Here is a 21,404-nt window from a genome sequence, read left to right on the forward strand (position 1 = left end):
TGTCCAAATGAATTTATAAATGTTTTTTTCCCCCCCTATGGAATGTGTTTCCATTTCACAGATTCTGTTTTTTAAAGAATTAGTTTCTTTTTCCATTTCACAAATTTTCTTTTTCTGTTTCACAAGTTCTGTTTTTTAAAGAGTTTCTTTTTCTTTTTCACAAACTCTGTTTTTCTGGGAGTCACTTTCTTTTTCCATTTTATCAAATCTATCTTTTAATGAGTTATATGCATTTTCCAAACAATTTTGCAAAGTTTTCATTTCCTTTCCCCATTTTTCTTCTAGCTCTCTTTTACCTTTTTTAATTTCTTCTAAGAGAGCCTTTTGGGGTGTCATCTGAAGACAATCTGCCATTAATCTCCTTAGGGTTTGATATCTGTTCTTCTCTTTTGCCATAAAAGCTGCCTATCATCAGATTTCTCTTTATTTTTTTTGCTCATTTTTTTAAAATTTAAGGTTTGCTTTTAGGGCAGGGGAGATTTTTCAAGCTTCCTCTACAAGCAGTGGCTTCCTTTATAAGTGGGTACAGCTGGGTCAGTGCTGATTCAGTCCTGGTATTGTGGAAGCATGGCCAGAGCCCTTGAGATTCTGGTGTTTTGGGGTTCACTATTTACCTTTTGTGTTTTTGTTGGATGATTTATAACTTCTCTGCTGATCTACTAGTTTGTAATGAGAGCAGAGTGGCCAACACTGCTGTAGATTCCTCCCTGTTAGATTCTCCACCCTGCAGAGTCTCCACTAACTTGGATCTTTGTGCTGTCTGCACTGATGTTTGTGGTCAGCTGCTTATGCTTGGATACTTCCCTCCCATTTCTGATTGAAACAGACTTTTTCTGGTTTGTTTCCTCCCCATAGATTCTCTGCCATGCTGAGATAGCACCTTCTCATGGTGACCACTCACCCTGGAATCTGTGCTGTCTGTGCTGTTATTTGTGCTCAACTTTTTGTGCTTCTCTGTCTCCCTCCTGTTTCCAATTGAAACAGACATTTTCTGGTGATCTTTGAAATTATCTTTCATATCTGCCTTGATCTAGAAGAAAAACTATTTATTGTAAGGACATTTTTTTGAATGGGAAAAAAATTAAATACAAAATAACAGTGATTTTATGTTTGCTTTGGAATAGGAAACACATTTTTCTTTTACAGTTCAAATTTTATGGATGTTTTCTGGTGACTTTAAATTTTTATTATTCAAAAAATATTTATCATTTGTTTTCCAAATTTGGTAAAAGAAAAAAATGCATTTTGGGGGAGTTCCTAAAGAATGCTAAAAAAAAAAAAAAAAAAAATTAGCTTTGAAAAATCAGTTACATAAATAATAAAGAGATAGATTTAATTTCAGATGAATTTTCTTACTTATTCTTTTTTTGAATGATTTCTTATAGCAATAAATGAAACATGACATATCATTATGAATGTTTCATTTGAATTGAAGTACTCACTTAAAATAGTTAAATAAAATTTAACTTGCATATATCAAAGATTTAACCTTGCTCACATAAGCTGTTACTAATGATATCCAGAATATGGCTATGCAATAAAAAAGTAATTAGGAAAGTGAAAATTTTAATAAAATCTTTGTTTAATGTTATTATTCTTATTATGAATGCTGTTATCTAAGACTGTTTACCTTCTGTATTTACTTTTATTATAAAATGTAAACCCATTGGATTATCATATGGATCATAGGGTGTACCAAGCTTTTAGGAATAACTTGCTGAATTATTCTAAATATTTTTTTCTTACGGTGATGTTAGTTTTTATTTGAATAATTATAGAATTGTATACTTATTTTCTGAATGTTTTCCAGTTTCATTTAACTGATTTATAATCAATAAATTATTTTTCTACCAAGATTTTCTTTAGAATCCTTCTATATTTTAAAAAATAATTCAGACACCTTCTTAAATATTATGCTGTGCAGGAAAAATCAGATCAAAAAGGAAAAAAAAAATGAGAAAGAAAACAAAGCGCAAGCAAACAACAACAAAAAGAGTAAAAATACTATCTTGTGAGCTACATTCAGTTCTTACTGTCCTTTAAAGAGCTAAAGTTTTAAGATCTTGTAAAGTGCCAATAGTCTTAAATTAGAAATAAATATATGCATGTGACAAAAATATGATTTATTGAATTAAGCTTATCTGTTTAGATAAGCACTTATAAGGGAATAGCCGATTCTAATATAATATATATTATATATTTATCACATATTATGTAATATATAAAATATAAAAATATAATATAGAATAGCTCATATATATATAAATCTGTCAGATATTACTATGAGTCATGTATTCTCTGGGTACACATTTCAATCAAAAACATTATTCCATTTACAAATTATTTATTCCATACAGTAATATAAAATTTGAAGTACTATCTTAAAAATTATCCTCAAAAACCCTCCCTTGTAAATATAGAATTTATTTAATTAATTTGTTAATTAATAGACACTTTGCTCTCTCTCTAAGGACAAGTCCTTTTAGGTGGGGGGAATATAGGTTTATAATTATAGTTCAAGTTTATAGATCAACCATTTATTCTTATAAGATTATTTTCTTTAGATAATGTTATTGTGCATCAGATAAATTTGTTTTTTTTTTTTTTTAGAAACTTTATATGTGGTCAAATTGCATAATTTTTATTTGTGATTTTTTTTTTTTTTTGCCAAGTGCTACAGTCAAATAAATCTTTGCTTCGACATTGCCATAATATCCCTCTAACTGTTCAATTCCAAAATTAGGGGAAAAAAGTTTAAAATGCTTTGAATAACTTTTCAAAAATTGTTTCTTATGAAGTATTTTTATGTTCAGTATACAAGATTAAAATATTCTTTTTTTCAATGGGTCAAATTGATAAAGTCACAATTAAAATTTTCATAAATTTACAAATGAAAATGTAAGTGTGTGTATATTTAAATTATTTTTATTGTCTCAAACAGTGTCTTGGATTCTTTTAATGATGAAATGTTAGGTTTACTGCCTATATGGAACATAAATAATAAGCTAATTGATTGAGGAAACTTGGTTAATAACCTGTGGATTATCAGTAAAATAGTAAAGCATGTTAGAACCAAGATGATTTAAGGATATGACAATATAGTATTGGAAGCATCAAGCCAATCTTCTGAGAATCAATCTTTAGTTAAGGGGAGAGGGCTAAGAAAATACCTTGATTCTGCTTTTCTATGAGCCTCCTTCTTATACTGTGATCAGAGGAGGCACTATTTTTTAAAATCATTCCGCAAAAAGTATTTCTGGAACAGCAGTAGTTGACATCACTGCTTGCATTGAGAGATGAGGGCAGACTGAGCACAATGAGAAAAGGCAAATTCAAGGCTCCACAAAGAGACTTACTATATCTAAGGCGAATACTTGAGAACTTCAGCAATGTCTCCTAAGAACTATGAGATACTCCTTTACCATATGTGCTCTCTAGACTTGGAGTATTTCTGCATTTGTGAGAGTCACCACTATTTTGCAAGAGATATTGTGTATTAATTCTATAACTCAGTAAATAACCATGGGGAGAAAGATGCTAGTGGGGCTTGTAAAGCAATAGCATTAAAAAGATAGCTTCCTAATCCCTCAGGGTTAATTCTAATGCTCAGAAAAAAACAAAGTGGTCACATCCTGAGAACATGTTCAGCTATTGGGGTGAGCCCAAAATAGATACTACACCATGATTCTAATGTGATACCACATAAATATACACACATATCCATTCATACATATACATACATATATATGTGTACGTGTATATGGCACTTTCCCTGACTTCACAGTTTCTCATTTGCTTCAACTCCAATGATCAAATTTTATCTCCAATCTAACCACTCACTCATAAATACATTTTGTATTTTACTATTTCTTCTATTATTGCATAAAGTGCAAGTAGCCTTAGCTTGATCCAACAAACATCATTTTAGATGGGTCCTCACAAAAATGTAATGAGAGTCTTCCAGTTCATCCCAAAGATCATCTCCTATTTTGTTTAATATAAGGGAAAGAAATTATTTTCTTCACTGGATCTTTCATTTTGTTTAGACTTTGCTCACAGGCCAGAAAAATCATTGGAAGTTGAATAAAATTTTTATTAAACATACTACTAGATTGTAACTCATACAATAAGTTGTTCTTAGCCCTTCAAAAACCACTTAAAAAAACAACCTTATCATGTCTGTATCTGTGGTGGTGGGAGGGACTCATTTTGAATAGGCTAGGTATAGATAGGGCTAGGGGACTTAGTTAAGTTGTTGATTGAACATTGGCTGCTCTAATTCTGTTGGGTGAGCTTCTGCTTCACCTGCTGTCTATGCTGTTAGCCCCTTTCCTAGATGCCAATCACTTCATCTCTGTTTCATCAAAAATTACTCTGTTATAAAACTCCTTTCTGATTCAAGCCTAGAAAGCATTCACTGCTTCTGATTCCACTCTATTAGCATGATTTTGGTGGTCCGAGGATTATCATTGGAGCTAAAAGGACTAAAAAAGGAGGATATATCTTACTCCCAGGATGAAGTATTATAAAGAGCTCCTTAAGAAGAGCAGGGGTTGTCTTTTGCTTTTATTTTGTATCCTTAGAATTTAGCACAATGTTTGACACATAGCAAGCATTTCATAAATGTCATATAGACAGACTGATCTTTTTCTGAGATGGGAAAGAACGAGAAGGAATTCATTAGCTCTAAGTCAGTAGGCATCAAAGTTTAAGAGAAGATATAGGAATCTCAGAAATTATTGGGAGTTTGGATGGAGAAAGAACTTTGAACTGTCCTGTCACCTTGGATTGTTATGATCACATACTGCTTTCTCTATAGTTATTTATGTACATATCTCCTCAGCTAAGTTATATATTACCATATGCTATAGTGGAAAACCATTGAATTTAGAATCAGACAACTTGGGCTGCAATCCCATTTCTGAAATATATTGCCTGTTATTTTAAGCTAGTCTCCTGACCTTCAGGGATTCATATTTTACAACCTCTGAAGAGTTCCTTCCAATACCAGATCTATCTTCCTAAGAGAGCAGAAACTTTGTCTAATTCACTTTTGCATTACTGCACATCAAATAACACACAAGTCTTGTATATAATGACAATTTAAATCAATTTGACAAAAATATCAGGAGAATGAAAAAGAAATTTAAGCTTGGTTTAAGATGCTATTTGTAATTATAAAAATAAGCCAAAGCAATACAATGGTCATTTCTCACTCGTGGCATTTTCCTCTTTTCATCTCCCTGCCCTTGCAGTGTTACATGAACTATAATATATTGACATTGTTCCTCTATAAGATAACATATTTATTTATTTTGGGGGTTAATATGACATTTGAATGTCAGAAATACATTAAATTTAGTTGCTGGTGATTATTTTATTAAAATCATAGATCAATAAGATAATTCATGAGCATTTATTAAATAAGTACTATGTGCTTCATAGTAAGCATACACATATGAAAACAAGATTGTTTTTCCTAAAGAAACTTTAACGTCTTAACACAAAACATTTAGTGACAAAATGAAACTTTTTAAATCTCTTTCAGAAATATTGTTTCTTACAGTGTTATTATAAAGAATATATTTTATGCCAGTATTAAACATTTGTCTTAATTTGACTCCACATCTTACATGTTGTTCATGGTGACCTCTGATTTTCAAACCATTGGCTAGTCCTTCTTTCATAATCACTTAGTGTCTGCATCAGTTTTGGGCATGGGATACCATTAAGATATGGCATTAGTTTGAGATTAGTTTAACTTTCACAGATGAACACATATTACTTTCAGGTCAAATAATTCTTAGAATAATAGGTTGAGAAAATTGACTGGGAACATATAAGTAGCCAAGTAGAAAGTTTCTTCAAGGTATACTTTTTGACATTCTTTTTGTAAAATAAAGAAAGCCTCCCTTTCCCCTAAATTTATAAAGTTGCTTCTTTACATTAATTTTCCTTTATTTTGCATTAAAGGAACAAGTCTTCATGATTGACTCTAAATGTGAATCTGGAAAAGGGCGCTGTTCTTTCAACCCCAACGTAAACACTGTGTCAGTTATGATCAGTAAGTATAAAAACAAAATGTGAAATGTTGTGAATTAAATAAAGTAGATTTTATAATGTGGTCTGCAAAAATTCTCTTATAAAATTCCACTTGGATCTCCATGTGAAATTTAAAATAAATGTATGTGAGGAAGAAATTGACAATGAAAATGAAATGAGGTTTGGGGAAAAGTATTAAAATCTGTTACTTGATGTCTATGCTTTTCTTAACACTTGCCATCTCCAAATGTCATTTACAATGTGCAATTTACTAGCATCCCAAAGATATTAGATTTCCTTGGTATAGAAAACCGCTTTATTGACAATACTTGGAATTCATCTATAATTTTGATGTCTTATAGTTTCTTGCCATGCAAAATTCAATTTAGTCATAACAAAAAAGTTATTGTATAAAAAAGCAAGAATTGAACTCAGTTTTTCTCAACTCCATTATGAGATTTGATAAGCTCTGTCACACTGACTTTCAGCTTCTAATAACTTGCAGATATGCATTCTATTGTTGTTGTTTTTCTACTAAATCCACCATTTCTTGCACTTTTTGTTATTTTATTTAAACTTCATTTTCTTGAAAATTGCTCTTAATGTTGTGCTACTCTAAAGAGATAGGAAAATGAATTAAGCAGCTGTGTTTCTTTTCCTATTGTCTGAAAAGTGCTATATTAAAAAATAAGGGACTACAATACTTCTCCTTTTATAAACTTACTCTATTACCCATACAATATATTCAGGTGCCTCATATCATGTTCATAACACATCATGTTTATAAGCATATGAAGGCAAATTATGGAGGGCTTTGAATGTCAGATTAAGAGTTTGTACATCATAAAAAATGAAAAAAATGAGCAAGTATAACTTCTAGAATAGGTAAGTAACATGTCCAATGTTTTAGGAATCATCATTTTGGTAGCTGTATGGATGATAGATCAGAAAGGGTGAAGATTTCAGGCAAAGTGATCGTTTTTTTATTTATTTTTATTCAAAAATGATATAATAAGTACATATAATTATAATTACTTATTAAATAATAACATTTTATTTTGACATTATTTTATTTTATTATTTATTAAAGCTTTTTATTTACAAAACATGCATGGGTAATTTTTGCCCAACATTGACCCTTGCAAAACTTTTTGTTCCGAATTTTCTCCTCCTTCTCCCCAGCCCCCAAGCTGGCAGGTAGTCCAATGCATGTTAAATATGTTAAAATACATGTTAAATCCAATATATGTATACATATTTATACAGTTATCTTGCTGCACAAGAAAAATCAGATCAAAGAGGAAGAAAGGAAAACTGAGAAAGAAAACAAAATGCATGCAAATAACAATAGAAAGAGTGAGAATGCTATGTTGTATTCCAAATTCTTTTCCACGGTTCTCTCTCTGGGTGTTGATGGTTTTCTTCATCACTGAACAAGTAGAACTGGTTTGAATTATCCCATTGTCAAAGAGAGCCACATCCATTGGAATTGATCATTGTGGTTTTGTTGTTGCCATATATAATGATCTCCTGGTTCTACTCATTTTACTTAGCATCAGTTCATGTAAGTCTCTCCAGGCCTCTCTGAAATCATCCTGCTAGTCATTTCTTACAGAACAATAATATTCCATAGCATTCATATACCATAATTTATTCAGCCTCCAATTGATAGGCATCCACTCAGTTTCCAGTTTCTTGCCATTACAAAGAGGGCTGCCACAAACATTTTTGTACATGTGAATACTTTAGGGATCATTTTTTAGGTTATTGTAATATTTCACATGAGAAAGAAGCTAAGAATTTGAATGAAAGTTGTGGTCATCCAAGCTGATAAACGTGATCATTGAAGCTAATAGAAGGGAAGAAGAATGCAAAAATTGTTGTGAAGGTAAAATTCATAACAATACAATTGATTTTATATAAGTGGGGATGAAGTTCGGGAAAAATTAAAGATGACTCTGATGTAGTAGATTTGAGTGATTGGAAATTACTTTGATAAAAATAGGAAAGTTTAGAAGATGGTTATTATTTGAGGGAGGTAGAAGATTGAAGAAAATCAATGAGTACTTTTTGGACATGTCAAATTTTGAGATACCTAAGGTATATCAAATAGACAAATAGACAATCACCAATAGGCAACTGGTATTGTACGAGTGAAGGTCAGAAGAGAAAATATGGCATATGAGCTTTTAGGAAAGTCCACACTTATGGAGCCTCAACTTTCAGGTGATAATCCTCTGATCCTCTGAGGAAGAGTGACTAAACAGGAAGAGAGAGAAAAGGAAAATATCAATAAAACCCAAGGAGAGAAGAATGTCCAGGAAGAGAAAGTAGTCTGTGCTGCAGGCATATCAAGAAGGAAGAGAAGTAGGAATGGCCAATTGGGATTGTCATTTAAAAGATCATTGATGAATTTGTATAGAAGTGTCAATTGAATAATAAAGTTTGAAAGTAGATTACAAGAGTTGAATGAGTCTTTGGCTGTGAAAGGCCAAATGGGGAATGAGGGATCAACTAAATATTTGTTAAGAATGAGGTAGACCTAGACATAATTGAGGGCAGGAGGGAAGGAGCCAATATACAGAGACAGATTAAAGATTAGAGAAAGAAGGGATTAATGTAGAGGCAACCTGCCAGAGGAGACATCTTTGAATAGGATCATGGTTACATGTAGAGGAATTCCAGGCTCCTAGTGGCTAAATCAGGACACAAGTTTAAGAGCATGCCAAAATGTAACCTAATAACTGACTTAAGATTTTCAGGCTTTGATGTAATGAAGTATTCATTGCATACATAGAATTTCAGCACTCCATAGTACTTTTGAGTTCATCAGATCTGATGATAGATTAAATAGTCAACTCCTCATGTACAAATGATGAGATGGAGGCCCATAGAGGTTAATTTATTTTTCTAAGGTTACCTAATTGCATGGTGGCAGGTTTGAGACTAGAAATAAATCTACTCTCTTCTAATCCAGTATTTTTTCTAATATATTATAATGTCTTCTATGTTTTTGTAGTACAGCATTGTTTTATTGAATAACTGAATATTATTGGTACAAAATGAAGCAGCTGCTATTACAGAGTATTAAACACAAATTTAGCTAATAATCAGTTTTATTATTTGACATGGAAGTAGTTGCTAAGATGAAATATGACAAGATGTACCCTATGGATGAAAAAGGAAAAAGTTAATTATGTTTCTTCACATAATTTTTAGAGACATTTGATCTTCAGTGAAAATATTTATGCTTACATAACAGCTTAATTATTGGGTTGACATTAGTTATAAAGCTGAGATTTTTTAAATTTCAATATATTAAGAAATTTAGAGTATGCAATCATTATTTCCACAGTTTGCCTTCTGGGGATCCACAAATATTTTTGTTTGGCAGACAATATTTCTTCAAATTCTTAGTTGTGACAAAAAGACTATATAGTATTTGTCATTTTTATACAGTTACACTTCACTGAGTTTGGTAACTTCAGAAAATTCCTGTGGTTTTACAAGGGTAGAAAGACTTTGGGATTATCTTGGACCCTTGTCCCTTTCTGGGGAAAATGGAATACTTGACAGTTTCACTAGACAGCCACTCTATCTATCTTTCCATTGTGTAAAATTTTTAAGCTCAGACTATTTTAAGTCATCAAAATCATTAAATGGCTGAATGAAGTGACTTTAAAAACACATCCATAATCTCAAGCTTTTCTGGTCAGTGAAACTCCAACTGTACATTCACATAGCAAAATTCAAAATTAAATATTTTGAACTTTAACAAAATGAGAGTTACAGAAAAATCCTGAAAAAACAGTCATCCCCCCCCCCCACATACACACACAAAGACACAAAGCATGCTTCTTACCAAGGAAGATATATATCAGTTAAGTCTTTCATTTGTACAAAGAAGGCACAGCAGGACTGGAAGCCTTGCTATAATAAATTAGAATGAATTTAAGGAAGGAAGTGAAGCTGACAGAAACATTTGATGCTTGAATACACAGGTAACTATTGTATATTGTTTAAGGCCTAGTTAATTAATAAACCAATGTACATTTGGATTCTAAATTGCAATCCCTCAGACTTTTTTTTTAATGATACAAATATGAGAATTGTAAGAGTTATGGTAGTATATGAGGCGGTGGGAATTAGGCACTGAATGAATGCCTAGGAGGAAATACAAGCACAAGAATGTGAAATAATTAATTACAAACTGATAATAATTTAACAGCCACATATAAATACACACACGTGTGTGTGTTTCTATAGAAATATTTTATAGCCTTTTAAAAAAGCCGAATTGTTTAAATACTTTTTCCTGCTCATTTTGGTTATCCCCTTACAATGGACCCCCACATGGCAGGGCTACACAATGCCTGCCATACCTGCTTAGGAACTGTAGGGGTCCAGTTCATGACCTAGTAAGTAACACAAGAGGAAAATTCCACAAACCCCATTTTCTATTGCATTCTTTCTTATGCCTGACTAGAAAGCCTGGAGAGCCTCCAACAACATGGGTCATGCCAACATGACCACATTCTGAGAGCTGCCAGGGGATTTATTCTGGAATATCAGTCAAAGAACACATCTGTGTGGCAACTAAGTTAGACTCTAACCTTGCTAAATTTGATTTTTAAAGATTGCTGTTAGCTTCTGTTTTGTACCCAGAGGGGTAGAATTGATTCTAACCAGTGGAATTTTCTTTGTCCCACAAGGGAAGAATTTATATACCTTTCATATATGTTCCTAACATATGGGCTATATTTCCTAGATTGAAGTACATAGCAAATGTAGGTACTTCTGCCACTGTTGATAAAAGGTATTCTTAACACTTTTCTTTTTCTTGACTTTTTACTATATTTTTCTCTAATATTTTTAAATCGCTCAGAATTATCAGAAAAGTTCCTGTAGGTCTAAAAGCCCTAGAAAATTTTAACTTGTTATTCAAAATTGTATAGAATGCAAGTGTGAAAATTTTGTAAAAGATCTATCAATCAGTCTTAGTATATCTTTTTATAAAGCTTTAAAGTTCACAGATTTTTATAAAGAAATATGTGTTAAGAATTTATCCTTTTAAATAAAAAAAAAATATCTTGCTACCTCTCTTCCTTTGCCTTTTTTTGAACTTTGAAACACATTATGGTATAAAACAGTAGTGTCAAACTCAAATAGAAGAGGGTTCCATTAAATCATCTGTAACCTGTAGACCTTTTGACTTATAATACCATATGTTAGTTAACATTATCTATATTCTATTGCATTTTTACTTATTTTGTTCATTATTTTCTAGCTACATTTTAATCCATCTCAGGGAGCAACAGCACTCTCAGTCTAGGTGTGTTTGATGCTATTAGAAGAATAGTAGTATAGCATTTAGAATCTCTGGGTTCTAATTCTGCTTTCTCCATTTACTGTTCCTTCAACATGGACATATTACTTAGCCTATCTTTCTTTTTTATTAAAATATTTTATTTTCAAAATATATACATGGATAATTTTTCAGTATTCATCCTTTTAAAACCTTGTGTTCCAATCCCCTCCCCTTCCCTTAGATGGCAAGTAATCCATATGTTAAATATGATAAAAATATATGTTAAATCCAATATATGCATGCATATTTATACAATTATCTTGATACACAAGAAAAATTAGATCAAAAAGGGAAAAACATGAGAAAGAAGGGGCATCTAGTTGGTGCAGTGGATAGAGCACCAGCCCTGAAGTCAGGAAGACCTGAATCTAAATTTGGCCTCAAGACACTTAACATTTCCTATCTATGTGATCCTGGGCAAGTCACTTAACCCCAATTGCCTCAGCAAAAAAAAAAAAAAAAAAGAAAAAAAGAAAATGCAAGCAAACAACAACACAAAAAGTGAAAATACTATGTTGTGATCCACACTCAGTTCCCAAAGTCCTCTCTCTAGGTATTTACTTAGTCTTTCTAAGTCTTATCTTTTACACCTGAAAAATGGGGATAAAAACATTTGCAGTTTTTTTTTACGTTAGAGCTATTGTGAATTACAATTCATATAAAAGTGTTTACTTCTAAGACAATATGTACATATATACATTATGATTCATTAATCAGATGTATTTACTTTTTATTTTCACCCTTTACTATGATTTGATACATACACAAAAAGTAGATAAAAGCCATAACATATCAATGCTTAAAGTGACCATTAATTAAGGCAGTTAACACTGATTAAGTTTTAGGCACTGTACTCATTACAGGGGATAAGAAAATAAAATTGAAATAGGTCTTACCCTCAAGGTCCTTATATTCTTTTTTTTTTTTTTTTGCTCTGAGGCAATTGGGGTTAAGTGACTTTTCCAGGGTCACATAGCCAGGAGGTATTAAGGGTCTAAGATCAGATTTGAACTCAGGTCCTCCTGACTTCAGGGCTGGTGCTCTATCTACTGTGCCACCTAGCTGCCCTGGTCTTTAGATTCTTTTATTGGTTTCAAATAAAACATACATAAATAAGTTAAAAAGATGTATATAGAAAATAAATGTACCATGATTTGGGGATGGAAGATGGCAGCAACTAACAAAGATCATACTGAAGTAGGTATTTGAACTGAATTTTGAAGGGATTTTCATCTATAATTTTTTTAAAAAATATTTTCTAGTAAGGGAAAATCTATACAAAACCATGAGGGAAAACCTATGCAAAACCATGAATTAGGGACATAGGATGACATATATGTAAAAAATCAGCTAGATCACCTTGGATGAAGCAAACCCATGACTTCATGGTATTGATCTATAAAATGTAATTTAGAAATATTTAGCTAACAAAAATATAACAATACACAGATAAAGTTAATATATAGTTGTCCAAGTCAATGTGCATTTTATAGGAATAATTATGTATAGTTTAATAACCATTTCTATTTGAATTTGATCCCACTGGGTTAGCATCTATGGAGGAAAATAATGTTCAATAAGACATGAAAGGTATTATTGAATTATACAACAAAATTTATTTGATGGCAAACACAGATATTTATCATAGAGGCAACCTGAAACTCCATGAGCATGCAAGGGACATGGGTAGGATAGACCTCTACTTTGAGAATATAAGTTTAGAAGGTTGGTAGTACATGTACAGGAGAGCATAGACCTGATGCAAAAAGATCATTCAGGAGACTTGCATAATAGTATAAGTTAGGGGATAGCATAAGCCTGAATTAGGGATTGTGTATAAGAGGCATTGTGGGGGTAGCTGCAGAAGGTGAGGGATGAGGAAAGTTTGAAGATGAATCAATTTTAAAAAGATGCACTTACTACATACCTGCAATTTGCCAGGCACTGTACTAAATGTTAGAGATATAAAGAAAAAGAAATAGTTCATAGACTTTAGAGAGCATACAGTCTTTAGGAGAGGCTACATATACATATGGAAGAAATTATAAAATAATTTTTCAGGTGTCATCCTAACCAGGGTCATCTGGAAAAGCTTCATCTCAAAGGTGGTAGTTAAAGTGAGATTAGAGGGAACAAAGGATTCTGTGAGGTATATATGAAGATTGAATATGTTGTGAGCATATAATCATAGAGGGCAAAGGAATGGAAATGGGAGAAGTTGATTCTAATCTCAGTTGAGGCACAGCATGAAAATTGACTCCAAGGATCTAAGCTTATTGAATATTATTGACTGGATAGATAGTTGTATTCTCTATAGAGTTAGGGATTTTTAAAAGATGACTTCAGAGGGGGAAGGTGATGAACTTTTTCTTTGGAATGTTGAATGGGCAGTGTCTCTAGAACATTCAGTTGGAGATGTCGAACAGTAAGTTAGTGATAAAGAACTGGAGTGTGAAACTAGAGTTGAGAATATAGATCTTGGAATCATCTGCATAGAGAAGAAGACTGAAAGCCTATAATGCCTGAGATCACCAAGAGTCCTAGGGGGTGGGGAAAAAGGAGAGGTATTAAATATCTACTATATACCAGATACTGCACTAAGCACTGGGGATAGATGCAAAAGACAATCCTCCCCTCACGGAGCTTACAATTTAATGGAGGAGATAATTTGGAAACCAATATTAATAAAACAATATATCTATAAAACAGTATTTTTTAAAGATGGAAAACACTGCAGTTAAAAAGGATCATAAAATGCTTCCTGTAGACAGTGGGATTAGTTGGGACTTAAAGGAAGTTAGGGAAGTCAGTATTTGGAGCAGAGAAAGGAGAGTGTTGTTTCCAGGCTTGGAGGACTGTCAGGAAGAATGCCCAGAGTGGATAGAGTATCTTGCTCATGGAACAGCCCGGAGCTAGTGTCACTGAATGGAATAATATGTGTTGGGGAGTAAGGTGTAAGAAGACTTGAAAGTTAGGATGTAGCTAGGCTATAATAGGCTTTAAATGCCAAATAGAATATTATTTGTTCCTGAAGATAATAAGAATTTTTTTGGGGGGGGAGTAAGAATGGCGGATGGGGCTGACATGATCATATATGCATTTTAGGGAATTGCTTTAATAAAGTTGAATGGAGAATGCATTAGAGTAAGAGGCAGATCTACCAGTATGTGTTGTGGTAAACAAGGCATGAGATGATAAGCAACTGCACTACAATGGAGAAGGCAGTGTAAGGTGAAATTAAAAAGATTTGAGGGGGTGAAAGACAGGATCCAGGATAACAAGATTTGAGGGGGTGAAAGACAGGATCCAGGATAACTCCTAGGTTGTGAGCCTGAGGGACTAGAAGGATGATTTTGCTATTTACAGTAATAAGGAAGTTTAGGAATGTGGTTTAGAGTAAAGATAATGGATTTAGTTTTGCACATATTGAGAAAATGAGGGATGTGAGACTGGAGGTTAGTAGAGAGGTTGCACCAAGAAAGGTAGATCTGAGAATTATAAATATAAAGATGATAATTAAATCTATGGAAGTTGTTGAGATCATTAGGTAAAGTACTATAGAAGAGGAAGAAAAGAAGGAACAGGATAGAACTCTGAGAAGGCTATGTTTAGAGGTCATGATCTTGAGGAATTTTATAACAAAAGAAATAGAAGTGGTCAGATAGATAGAAGGAAAACCATGGAACACTGGTATTTTCAAAACCTACAGAGAAGAGAATATCAAAGAGGAAAGAGCAATCAGCAGTGTCAAAGGCTGTATAGATGAAGGACTTGATGTGAGTTGACTTGGGGTAAAATGGAATGATAACATCAGTTTTTGATCTCCACATTGAATATTTTCAAATTTTTGTTTTTAATTTATTTGGGGAGGGAGTATACTAATCAGGTATATTAGTTTTTTGGAAATACTTGGCCTTTGTCAAATTATCTATAATATGTGCATTGGGATGTGACAATATTAAATTCTGGCAGAAGTCTGCTCATGTGCCTATATATTGAAATGTGTATGTGTAGGTATACATGGGAGTGTGTGTCACTTTGCCTCTGTGTCTCCATTTGGCAGAAGTAAACTTGTTCAGGAACATAGTCCTTGATTTTTATTTAACCTTTTTTTTTTTTTTAACTTGAATAATGGGACCTTATGAAAAAATATGCTAGGTACCATATATAGTCTTTTGGTAATAGACAATTTCATTTATGCATCTAAAAACAGAGTTTAAAAAGATGAATGTTTATGTTCACAATTTCTTCCCCAACTCTGTTCTAGATGAAGAACTTTTCTCAGGAATGTACATCGATTTCATGGGTACGGATGCTGCTATTTTTCGTAGTTTGACCAAAAGGAATGCAGTCAGAACAGATCAACACAATTCTAAATGGCTAAGTGGTAAGACAAACAGTGAATTTTAAAAGATATTTTTGATTCCCATGTATTAGCTTTTTTTTGTTATTTCTCAAATTTTCAGAAGAGAAACATGGAAAATGTCAAGAAAATAACATGTTCCAGATAATGTACTCCTGGTATGATTGATGAAGACTCTTACAGAGTTGATTCTAAATATTTGGCTAAAGTGAATAATTTAAAAAGTCTTTGATTCATGTAACACTTTACTATCTTCATCATAAGACAGTCATCACAGAATATTTATTATATATATGTGTGTGTATATATATATATATATATATATATATATATATATATATAAACACAGTTTGTGTCATGTTGGCATCTGGCATCAATAACCAAATTTCTTTTTAAAACAATTATTCATTATATTTAGTTAAATTATTCAAAAAGTTTACAAAGCTTGGAATCAATGGATTATCCTCTAGTTTATATATAGTTTGATAGCTTTCAAATAAATCTGAGTTCCTATATCTTTTTACTTTAGCTTTTATCAATGTTGAGCAGGATTCAATCATTCTGCTGGGGTTTCAGAAAAATGTTTATCCTAAGAGTTCATCTGATCTTATTCTACCACTCCAGCCTTTTTCTTAAAAGAAAAGGGAAAAAAAAATAGAAAAATCTTCATCAGTATTCTTTGGGGGAAATGTCTTGCTGATTCTCAATGTGACAATCTGTTTAACATTGCTCAGATGATCATGAATCATCCTAGTAAAGCATCCAATATCACTGATATTCCACTGCAAGAAAGCACTGATTGTGCATTTATTTCTTGAAATTATTCTTCTAGTACATCTGGAAGCTAAGACTTCTGAAAGTTGATTATGGTCTGAGAATAAGGAGACCCTCTATGTCTTTTAATGGCATCACAAATTTTTTCTTTGAAATTCTGCTCTTTCATTCAATATGCTATGTTTTAATGTAGCAAATTCTTTTTTAAGATCTTCAACTTTCACCTCCTTATTCTGCTTCATTGAATTTCTCTTTTGTGGACAAAACTGAAAGTGGTCTGCTAAGGCGATAGTGTCAAACTCACTGATAGAAACAGGGGACATTAAACCATATATAAGGTTCTCTATGGTTCACATATTGACTTAGAGAACCACACATGTTTGTTTACATACACACATGTACATATATATGTAAATATAACATGTGAATAGATGTATTATATATTACTAATACATCAACCTCTTAAAATCAAATAGAAACTACAGTTTATTTAATTCAGGCCAAACTCAGGAATTATGGACTTCATTTGGCCTGTGGGCTATATATTTACTAAGATATACGTACTTACACAATACATACACACATATACACACACAAACATATCTTTTTCATTGAATCTTTGAATGCATATACAATATGTATATAAAGGGAGCAATATATAGAGACTTATATGAATGTGTATGCATATATGCATATGTATGTATATGTATATATGAATACATATATACATATACATACATATGTACATGTGATATACACACATAAGTAAACATATCCACATTCTCAAGAAAAAGCAACTATACAGAGAATGTGAGCATAAAATCTTGGAGCTGGAATAGATCTCAGAAATCCCATAGTAGCAGGCAATTATAGGTTCCAAAGTATAAATTAAAAAAAAAAAAAAAAAAAAAAAAAAAAAACTAAGCTATGCCCTTTGTTAAGGATAGTATCAGGACTAGAACTGGGACTGCTAACCAGTTCCGGCCTGCTCTATCTTCTGAGTTCTCTGTTGCAAAAGTAAAATGTTTTCTTCCACTGAAAATTATGTAAGATTATTTTATGTTTCCCTTCTTTACAACATATTCATAATTGTTACAGACAATGGAACTGTTGGAAATAAAAAAAAAAAAAAAACTGTTGGCCCGTTTTTATCAGACAGTGGAATGCAAAAAAAAAAAAAAAAAAGAAAGAAAGAAAGAAAGAAAGAAAGAAAAAAGAAAAGAAAAAAAAAAACATCCTTTGCATTTAGTTTTATTTTCCCAAAAGTAATAGCTAGGGGAAAAAAAAATTTAGCAAAAAATTGATCCCATATATCTTTCTTTCCCAACTCATTAATGCTAATAATGGTGATAGTGGTGGTAGTTGTTGTTGTTGAAGATGAAGAAAGCATTATACATATTTATATTTTACAATTTAAATAGCACTTTCTTCATAAAACCTCTGTAAAGTAAACCCCTGTAAGGTCAAATTCATTTTATAGATGAGGAAATTGATGTTTGGAGAAGTGCTAACACATATTTAAATAACAAGTGAGTGTTTAAGCCAGGGCCTTAGTAGAATTCATTATCATGTACTGGCCTTCTACCTCAGCATTCAGTGTTCTTTTTGGTACTGCAGTCTTAAGGGAAGGGGGAATTGTTGTTTTCAAAAAAAATAGCTAACATTAATAAACTGCTTTAAGGTATCAAAGTGATTTCTTCAAAAAACTCTAATAATGGCTATCCCAATAGTTTGGATAATTGTCCATTTCCAATGAGGATATGGCAACCATTTTATAATAATAATAATAAAATGGAATAATTATTATATATATAATAAATCCCAAATCCTGTATCACATGATTTATGATGAATGGTACTCTAAACTTAATAAAAGCATACATATACCATTTTAAGGTTTGTGAAGTATATTTTATATATATAAGTATATGCATGTATATGTGTGTATATACACATACACATCCATCTATACATCCATCTGCCTGTTTATCTATTCATCTATCCACCTATCTCCCTCTCCCTCTCTCTTTCCATTTCTCTCTATCTGTCTGTCTCTCTCTCTGTCTCTCTCTCTCTCTCTTTCTCTCTCTTTCACACACACACACACACACACACACACACACACTTTTTCTTTTACATAGGAAAATTGTTGAGTTAAGTAATTTGCCTGGGGTCTCATAGCTAGTATCTGGGGACAGATTCAAATTCAGGTTTTCCTGGTTCCAAGTCCAGCAGTTTGCTAACTTCCCTGTTTCTTCTGAGGTACCACCATCTTCCTAGTAATCCCATTTCATTACCTTAACTCTTCTCTCTCCCATATACAATCCAGTTATGCACCAACTCATTTATTCTATTAGCAAATCATCTCTCACATCTGTTGCCTTTTCCCCACATACTTGTCTGTGCTCTAATTCAGTCCCTTATTACTTCTTATCTGGATTATCATAAGAACCTTCTAATTTGGATTCTCCATCTCTTTGCTCACTAATCCATCCTTCATATCATTGTCAAAATAATTTTATCTGAGTCAGGATATCATCAAATCAGTCATCATATCTAAATCTCAATTAAGTCCTGATTATTTTTTATGAGAAAGTAGCAACTCCTCAATATACTATTTAAGATATTGATCATTCAAGGTCCATTGCCTAGTGAATGACTTAACTTCTCACTGCCTCAATTTCCTCATCTCTAAAGTGGGGTAAAATTTCATATTATTATAGGAATTGTTATAAAGATGAAATGAGATAGTATTGATAAAGCACTTTGAAAAAATGTTAAAATAGCAAAAATAAAAGTTGTTACTGTTATTATTATTATTGTTATTATTAAGCATCTTATTATACAAGACAGGAGTTGTGGAGAATTCAAAGAATAAATTATAATTTCTGACACTATTGAATTATAAGGAATAAGGAATAAGACATACACAAATAACTATGTCAGACAGAGATGACTAATATTACTTTTACTACTACTACTATTACTTTTCTAGACATTGCATATCCTCTCTTTTTTAAAGTGTTTGTCTATTTTATTTTAAATTTATGGAATAAATAAACATTTTATAACATATTATGATATAAAAAAGAATATTTCATATGAAATTATAAATCTATTATATACAAATTGCCATTCTTTTTAAATAACTAAAAAAGATATCATATAAAATTATTTTTCCTCTTTCCCTCCCTCCCCTCCAATATAGTCTACATTCAATATTCTATATTTTACTCATATTGGCTGGCTAGCTTTTTCTTCAACTCTTTGTTATGGCCTTTGTATCACTATTACCTAGCATAATGCCTTGCAGATAGTAGTGGTTAATAATTGCTTCATTAAGTGGAATTATATATGTATATATATATATATATTATACACATTATATATCATACATTTGCAAGTAAATTAATGATACTTAAGTAAATATTCTTAGTAATTATCTTTATTTGTTTTCTTTCTAGAACCTATGTTTGTAGATGCACATGTTATACCAGATGGTACTGATCCCAATGATGCAAAAGTGTACTTTTTCTTCAAAGAAAAACTAACTGACAATAGTGGTACTACCAAGCAGATTCATTCTATGATTGCTAGAATATGTCCGGTGAGTATATTTTCAGAAAGTACACTTTAATTAGATAACAGAAAATAAATATGTATTTTTTTTCTTTTTTGTTCTCTTGCTCCTACTTATGATGCTATACTCCAAATAAAACAATGGAATTGTAAGTTTGATTTAGAAACAATTTGAAAAAAAAGGTGTGTGTGTATATGTATGTGTGTGTGTGTGTTCAGTGGGGAAACAGCAAATATTTAATGATTTGCAGCCAAAAATAACCACTTTTTTATGAATGATTTATTTTTTTCATTTTGTAAAAAATATCCACACATAAGGCATAAGCATATATGCAAAAAATCACACTAAATACAGTGAAATCTCACAAATTAAGACAGATAATGAGAAAAATCCATCTAAATAAGTGAAAATTATGGAGTATTTTCAAATCTACAGAAATAATAATTCATATAGTTAAGAACAAAGCTTGATTTAGGATAACTAAATACACTCATATATAGGCAGAAGACCTAGAAATTTTTTAAGATTTATACAATTGTATTTAATAGTGAACTCAATTTATCTTTAATAATCTTTACAAATACAAATAGAATTCAATAAGCATTGTACAGAACTAAGAGCTATGGAGAATTCAAAGATGAAAATATAGTTCCTGATACCATGGACTGTACAGTTTTACAGGAATAAGACATATGCACAAATAACTCTAGAGCCAGATAGAATTAAAAGTTCGTTAAGAAGTTCAAAGATTCTTTGATGTGTAATAGTTCAGAAGAATAAGATTTCATTTGCTGTTGGGAAAGCACAAAGATATTTATGAAATACTTTGCATTTCAGTGAGATTTTGAAAAATAGGTAATCCTGTTTAGAATTTAGATACTCTTTCCACTGTACATGAGTGTTCTAAATAAAAATTTCTTCAATTATATTGAATAATATTACAATAGTTTTCTTTCTAAAATTTTTATGGTATCTGAAAATCATTTACTCTTTAAGACACATCAGTACCCTACATATTTACAATACCAAACTTTGCTCCTATTTAATAATGATGTGAAGCAAAGTAGCAAAGTCAAAAACAAATATGATTTCTGAGTAAAGAGAAGGGATGCTATAATATCCATTCTAATTTGTGTGAGAATGCATGAGACTAATTTTTGGATCTTATACAGAACCCCATGCATATATGACAAAATATTAGAGGTATTAAGGGCTTGCCAAGCAGGAAATAGACTTATTTAGCATAGGCCTCTGGAATCTTAATGTATAGGGAAAAAA

General features: G+C 31.7%; 1 protein-coding gene across 1 annotated transcript in view; it reads left to right on the plus strand.

Moving 5' to 3' along the window:
- Nucleotides 1-21,404, plus strand: part of SEMA3C (semaphorin 3C) — a 198,996-nt gene that overhangs the window by 110,062 nt on the left and 67,530 nt on the right. Inside the window, exons 6-8 of the mRNA XM_003771460.4 lie at nt 5,974-6,064; nt 15,678-15,797; nt 20,011-20,153. Of these exons, the coding sequence (XP_003771508.1) occupies nt 5,974-6,064; nt 15,678-15,797; nt 20,011-20,153 (354 nt within the window). The remainder of the gene's footprint in view (nt 1-5,973; nt 6,065-15,677; nt 15,798-20,010; nt 20,154-21,404) is intronic.

The sequence above is a fragment of the Sarcophilus harrisii genome, chromosome 5, assembly GCF_902635505.1.
Source record: "Sarcophilus harrisii chromosome 5, mSarHar1.11, whole genome shotgun sequence".
Lineage (NCBI taxonomy): Eukaryota > Metazoa > Chordata > Mammalia > Dasyuromorphia > Dasyuridae > Sarcophilus > Sarcophilus harrisii.